The 6,543-nt window shown below is 66.9% G+C and overlaps 1 protein-coding gene across 1 annotated transcript; it reads left to right on the top strand.

Annotated features, from left to right (window-relative positions):
- Window positions 1-546: 546 nt before the first annotated feature.
- Window positions 547-6,155, top strand: CYB5D1 (cytochrome b5 domain containing 1; the record flags this gene model as incomplete). The annotated part of the gene is made up of 6 exons (XM_082785112.1): window positions 547-594; window positions 695-1,052; window positions 1,207-1,283; window positions 2,525-2,740; window positions 4,074-4,319; window positions 6,062-6,155. The coding sequence occupies 5 exons, from the start codon at window positions 547-549 to the stop codon at window positions 4,302-4,304; spliced, it is 930 nt and encodes a 309-aa protein (XP_082641238.1). The 3' UTR covers window positions 4,305-4,319; window positions 6,062-6,155.
- Window positions 6,156-6,543: the final 388 nt, after the last annotated feature.

Genomic DNA, 6,543 nt, shown 5'->3' with positions numbered 1-6,543 from the left:
ATGTCCCCTATAGACCCCTCACTCCTCTGTAGCCCCCCCATACCCCCTATAGACCCCCTATAGCCTCCTATAACCCCTCCCCATACCCCCTATAGACCCCTATAGCCCCCCGGTCTCCTACAGACCACAAGTCCCCTATAGCCCCCCGTTGTCCCCTATAGATCCCCGGTCCCTTATAGCCCCCCCCACCGGTCCCCTACAGCCCCCCCGGTCCCCTATAGGTCCGTATAGTCCCCCCATGTCCTCTATAGCCCCCCCATGTCCCCTATAGCCCCCCTATAGACCCCCATTCCCCTGTAGCCCCCCCATACCCCCTATAGACCCCTATAAACCCCCGGTCCCCTATAGCCCCCCATGTCCCCTATAGACCCCCTATAGCCCCCTATAGCCCCCCATGTCCCCTATAGACCCCCTATAGCCCCCTATAGCCCCCCATACCCCCCTATAGCCCCCCATACCCCCCTATAGCCCCCCCTTCCCCCCCCCCCGCTCACCGCCGTGCCCCGCCCCCTCCCTCCGCAGCCGTTCTCCCCCGCCGGTTCCGCCATGGCGCCGTCGCTTCCCGGCAGCCCCCGCGCGGCGGCGCCGCCGGCGGTGACATCGCCCGGCGGAGGGGGGGGGGCCGGGGACTACAACTCCCAGCACGCCCCGCGCGGCTCGGCTTCCGGGCTCCGCCGCGCCGTCGCCATGGCAGCGCGGCGCTGGGGGCGGGGCTTGGCCCAACGGCAGCGGGGAGGAGCTTCGGGGCGCCGTTGCCGCGGAGACAACGCTTTGCGGCGGCGTTGCCACGAAAGGCGGCGGCGTTGCTGCGGAGGGCGACGTCGTTGCTAGGGAGGGCGACGTCGTTGCTAGGGAGGGCGACGTCGTTGCTAGGGAGGGCGGCGGCGTTGCCACGGCGACGGCGCTTTCCGGCGGCGTTGCCATGGCGGCGCAGCAGCGGCCCCGGTACTTCACGGCGCGGGAGGTGGCGGCGGCGGCCCAGAGCGGGCGGCCCTGGGTCAGCGCCTGCGGCCGCGTCTTCGACCTGGGGCCGGTGCTGAGGGAGCGCCGAGGTAGGGGGGGGCACCGGGACCCCTCCCGTTATTTTGAGGGGGGGGGGCGCCGGGACCCCCCCCAGCCGTTATGGCGGTTCCCGGTAAGGCGGGGGGGGCCCGGGGGGGAGGGGGAGGCCGGAGGTGATCGCCCCCCCCCCCTCTCCCCCCCCAGGTGACGTCAGCCTGAGGCCCCTCCTGGACGCTCTTGGGAGTGACGTCAGCCACTGGTTTGACCCCCAGACCGGTGATGTGAGTGGGGGGGGGGTCCCAGTATGGGGGAGGGGGTCCCAGTATGGGGGAGGGGGTCCCAGTATGGGATGGGGGGGGTCCCAGTATGGGATGGGGGGGGCCCAGTATGGAGAGGGGGGGGTCCCAGTATGGGATGGGGGAGTCCCAGTATGGGATGGGGGGGTCCCAGTATGTGGGATGGGGTCCCAGTATGGAGGGGGGGGGGTCCCAGTATGTGGGATGGGGTCCCAGTATGGAGGGGGGGGGGTCCCAGTATGGGATGGGGGGTTCCCAGTATGCGGGATGGGGTCCCAGTATGGGATGGGGGGGGTCCCAGTATGGGATGGGGGGGGCCCAGTATGGAGAGGGGGGGGTCCCAGTATGGGATGGGGGAGTCCCAGTATGGGATGGGGGGGTCCCAGTATGTGGGATGGGGTCCCAGTATGGAGGGGGGGGGGTCCCAGTATGTGGGATGGGGTCCCAGTATGGAGGGGGGGGGGTCCCAGTATGGGATGGGGGGTTCCCAGTATGCGGGATGGGGTCCCAGTATGGGATGGGGGGGGTCCCAGTATGGGATGGGGGGGGCCCAGTAAGTGGGATGGGGTCCCAGTATGGGATGGGGGGGTCCCAGTATGGGATGGGGGGGTCCCAGTATGTGGGATGGGGTCCCAGTATGGAGGGGGGGGGGTCCCAGTATGGAGTAGGGGGTCCCAGTGTGTGGGGGAGAGTCCCAGTACGGGGGGAGGGGGTCGCCAGTATGGGGGAGGGGGTCCCAGTATGAAATGGGGGCATCCTGGGGGGTTCCTGGGTGGGGAGGGTCTCTGGGGGGGCAGTCGCAGGTCTGGGGGGAGGTCCCAGTATGGGGGGGGGGCGATCGGTTTTGGGGGGGTCTCGGTATGGGGAGGGGCGTTCCCAGTATGGGGGGGGGAGCAGTATGGGGAGGGGCCTGGGGGGGGGGTCTCAGTGCCCTTTGGGGGGGTCCCAGGTCTGGGGGGGGGGTCCCAGTTTGGAATGGGGGCAATGGGTTTTGGGGGTCCCAGTATTGGGGGGGGGGTCTCAATGTGGGATGGGGGCGTCCTGGGGGGGTCCCAGACCCGGGGGGGGAGTCCCAGTATGGGGGGGGGGGTCTCAGTATGGGGGGGGGGTCTCAGTGTGGGATGGGGGGGTCCAGTTGGGGTTGGGGGGGGGGAATTGTCTCTCTGGGGGAGGGGTCCCAGACCCGGGGGGGGGTCCCATTCACTGCCGTGTCCCCCCCCCCCCAGCCCTTGACCCGCGTGGACCCCCAGACCGGCTGCATCTCCTTCCGCCCCCCGGGGGGGGCCATGGCCGGGGCCCCCCCCCCACTGCCGCGCTCGGACTGGGCCCCCCCCCCGCTGCCGTGGTGGCGGGACCCCCGCTGCGAGGTGGGGCTCCTCTCGGACGCCCCCCGCCTGGTGCGGCTCCACAACACCCTCACCGGGCAGCAGCAGCTCCTCGAGGTGGGGGGCGCGGGGGGGGCACGGGGGGGGTCCTGCCACCCCCTTTTGGGGTTGGGGGCACCCCAAGGGTTGGCCCCAAATGGGTTTTGGGAGGCTGTGGGTTTTTTTTTTTTTGGGGGGGGTGGGGGGGGTCAATGTTTGGCCCCAACCTTTTTTTTTTTTTTTTTTTTTTTTTTTGGGGGGGGGGGGTGCTGGTGTCGTTTTGGGGGGGGTGGGGGACCCCAAGGTTTGGCCCCCTCCCCCTTTATGGGGTCCCTGCTGTCACTTTAGGGGGGTTGGGGGTTTAGGGGACCCCAAAGTTTGGCCCCCTCCCCTTTTTGGGGGTCCCTGGTGCCCCTTTGTGGGGGGGGGGGCTGGAGTTTAGGGGCCCCCCAGGTTTGGCCCCAGCCCCTTTTTGGGGTCCCCGGTGTCCCTTTGGGGGGGGTTGGGGGCTCAGGGGACCCCCAGATTTGTCCCCACACCCTTTAGGGGGGGTCCATGGTGCCCCTTTGGGGGGGGTTGGGGGTTTAGGGGACCCCAAAGTTTGGCCCCATCCTCTTTTTGGGGATCCCCGGTGTCACTTTGGGGGGGGTTGGGGGTCTCAGGGGACCCCCAGGTTTGGCCCCATCCCCTTTTTGGGGTCTCCGGGGTTGGGGATTGGGGTCAGGGAACCCCAACGTTTGGCCCCAGCCCCTTTTTGGTGTCCCCGGTAACACTTTAGGGGGGTTTTGGGGTTTAGGGGACCCCCAAGTTTGGCCCCGTCCCCTTTTTGGGGTCCCTGGAGTCACTTTAGGGGGGTTCGGGCGTTAGGGGACCCCCAGACTTGACCCTGTCCCATCTTTGGGGTCCCCACTTTAATCCAGGGGGGGTTGGGGGTCTCAGGGGGTCCCCAGACTTGTCCCCAGACCCTTTTTGGGGGTCCCTCGTGTCACTTGGGGAGGGGTTGGGGGCCCCCCAGGTTTGACCCTGTCCCATTTTGGGGTCCCTGCTGTCACTTTAGGGGGGTTTTGGGTTTTAGGAGACCCCCAAGTTTGGCCCCATCCCCTTTTTGGGGGGTCCCTGGAGTCACTTTAGGGGGGTTTTGGGGTTCAGGGCCTCCCCAGGCTTGACCCCAGCCCCTTTTTGGGGTCCCTGCTGTCATCTTGAGGGGGAAGTTGAGGCTTTAGGACCCCCCCATGCTTGCCCCCCTCCCCTTTTTAGGGTCCCCACTGCCCCCGCGGAGATCTTTGGCCCTTTAGCGACCCCCCCACACCCCCCCCTTCCTGCACATCCCCGGGGGGGGGGGTTCCTTTTCCCTTTGGGGTCCCCCCTTTAATTTTGGGGGGGGGTCCCTCACCCCCTGTCCCCCCCCCAGGTGTGCGGGGAGGAGGCGGTGGAGGCGGCGCAGGAGCGGGCGCTGCCCTGGAACGCGCACGGGGGGGGCTACGCCTGGCGCTGTGGGGGGCGCCCCCTGCTCCCCCCCCTGACGCTGCCCGAAAACGGGGTCCCCGATGACACCCCCGAGCTGCGCCGCCTCGGCCTCGACCCCAAAGACTTCGCCCCCAACGTGCTGCTCCACTTCCAAGACGACTTCCGCGAGGTGTAGGGATGCAAGACCCCGGTACGGCGACCCCCCACGGCCCCGGGGAGCCCCCAGCCCCAAATCCTGCCCCAAAAGGGCCCCAGGGAGCCCCTGAACCCCAAAAGGGCACCAGGGAGCCCCCAGCCCCAAATCCTAACCCAGAAGGGCCCCAGGGAGCCCCCGAACCCCAAAAGGGCCCCAGGAGCCCTCAGCCCCAAATCCAACCCCAAAAGTGCCCCTGGGAACCACCCAACCCCAAAACTGCCCCAGGAGCCCTCAGCCCCAAATCCTGTCCCAAAACTGCCCAGGGAGCCCCCAGCCCCAAATCCTGCCCTAAAACTGCTCCGGGAGGCCCCCAGCCCAAATCCAGCCCCAAAACTGCCCCTAGGAGTCCTCAGCCCCAAATCCTGCCCCAAAAGTGCCCCAGGGAGCCCCCCCAACCCCAAAAGGGCCCCAGGGAGCCCCCCAACCCCAAAAGGGCCCCAGGGAGCCCCCAGCCCCAAATCCCATCCCAAAACTGTCCCAGGGAGCCCCTAGCCCCAAATCCAGCCCCAAAAGTGCCACGGGGAGCCCCCAACCCCAAAACAGCTGTGGGGATACCCCAGCCCCAAATCCAGCCCCAAAAGTGCCCTGGGAGCCCCCAGCCCCAAATCCCCCTCCGAAACTGCCCAGGGAGACACCAGCCCCAAATCCAGCCCCAAAACTGCCCTGGGGTGCCCCCAGCCCCAAATCCAGCCCGAAAAGTGCCACGGGGAGCCCACCAACCCCAAAACTGCTGTGGGGACACCCCAGCCCCAAATCCCACCCTAAACTGCCCCAGGAACCCCCAGCCCCAAATCCCACCCCAAAACTGCCCCTAGGACCTCCCCACATCCTAAAACTGACACTGGGAGCCCCCAGCCCCAAAACTGCCCCTGGGAGTCCCCCAACCCCAAAACTGCTCCAGGGAGCCCCCAGCCCCAAATTCAGCCCCAAAAGTGCCCTGGGAGCCCCCAGCCCCAAATCCCACCCCGAAACTGCCCCGGGGAGCCCCCAGCTCCAAATCCAACCCCAAATGTGCCCGTGGGAACCCCCCAGCCCCAAATCCCGCCCCAAAAATGCACCTGGGAGACCCCCACCCTGACACTGCCCCGGGGACACCCCAGTCCCAAATCCCGCCCCAAAACTGCCCCTGGGAGCCCCCCGAACCCCAAAAGTGCAGCTGGCATCCCCCTCCCCAAAATCTCACCCCAAAACTGCCTCTAGGACCCCTCCAACCCCAAAACTGCCACCGAACACCCCCCTCCCCAAAAGCCCACCCCAGAACTGCCAATAGGACCCCCCCAACCCCAAAACTGCCACTGGGAGACCCCCCAACCCAAATCCCACCCCAAAACCACTGCTTGGACCCCCCCCAACCCCAAAATTGCCATTAGGAGCCCCCCCACCCCCAGATCCCGCCCCAAAACTGCTCCTGGGAGCCCCCCCACCCCAAAACTGACACTGGGACCCCCCCAACCCCAAATCTCACCCCAAAACTGCTGGGACCCCCCCCAGTCCCAAAACTGCCCCTGGGAGCCCCCCCCACCCCAAAACTGCCCCTGGGAGCCCCCCCAACCCCAAATCTGCCCCTGGGACCCCCCCAACCCCAAAACCACCACTTGGACCCCCCCCATACCTGGCCCCCACCCCAAAATTGCCCTTTTTGACCCCTCCCTGCCCTAAAACCCCCGATCCCACCCCATAACCCCACCCCAAATCCCCCCCCCACCCCAAAAGCTCCCCCTTTCCTCCTTTTCCAGCCCCCCAGGACGATGGACCCCCCCCGACTTCCCCCCAAGTATTGCCACGGAGCTGGGCGTGTTTTGAGGCCAATAAAGGCGATTTTGGTGAAAACATCTGCCGCCGAGTCTGGGGGGGGTCGGGGGGAGCCCCCCCCCAAAAATCCAGCCCTAAAACTGGGGGGGGGGGAAGTGAGGGGGGGGCACCAGCTTCTGTGCCATCCATCCCACAGAGCAGGGTTGGGAACGCAAAAAATGGTCAAAAAGGGCAAAAACTCCCCAAAATAGGGATGAGGGTGGTGGGAGGGGGGGGCGAGCAGCCACGCTGGGTATTTTTTGGGGGGAAAAAGCAGCAAAAAGCCCCCAAAATGGAGCGGCGCTGCCTGGAGATCTGCACACCGCGAGGGCAGTGCAGGGTGGACGGGGAGGTTTGGGGCTTTTTGGGGAGTTTTAGGCGGTTTGGGAATTGTTATTTTTGTTACCCCCTCCCCGCAGGGCAGCGG

The sequence above is a fragment of the Aythya marila genome (assembly GCF_965140915.1).
Source record: "Aythya marila genome assembly, contig: HAP1_HAP1_SCAFFOLD_305, whole genome shotgun sequence".
In the NCBI taxonomy this organism is placed as follows: Eukaryota; Metazoa; Chordata; class Aves; order Anseriformes; family Anatidae; genus Aythya; species Aythya marila.
This window is presented reverse-complemented; position numbering and strand designations above follow the sequence as displayed.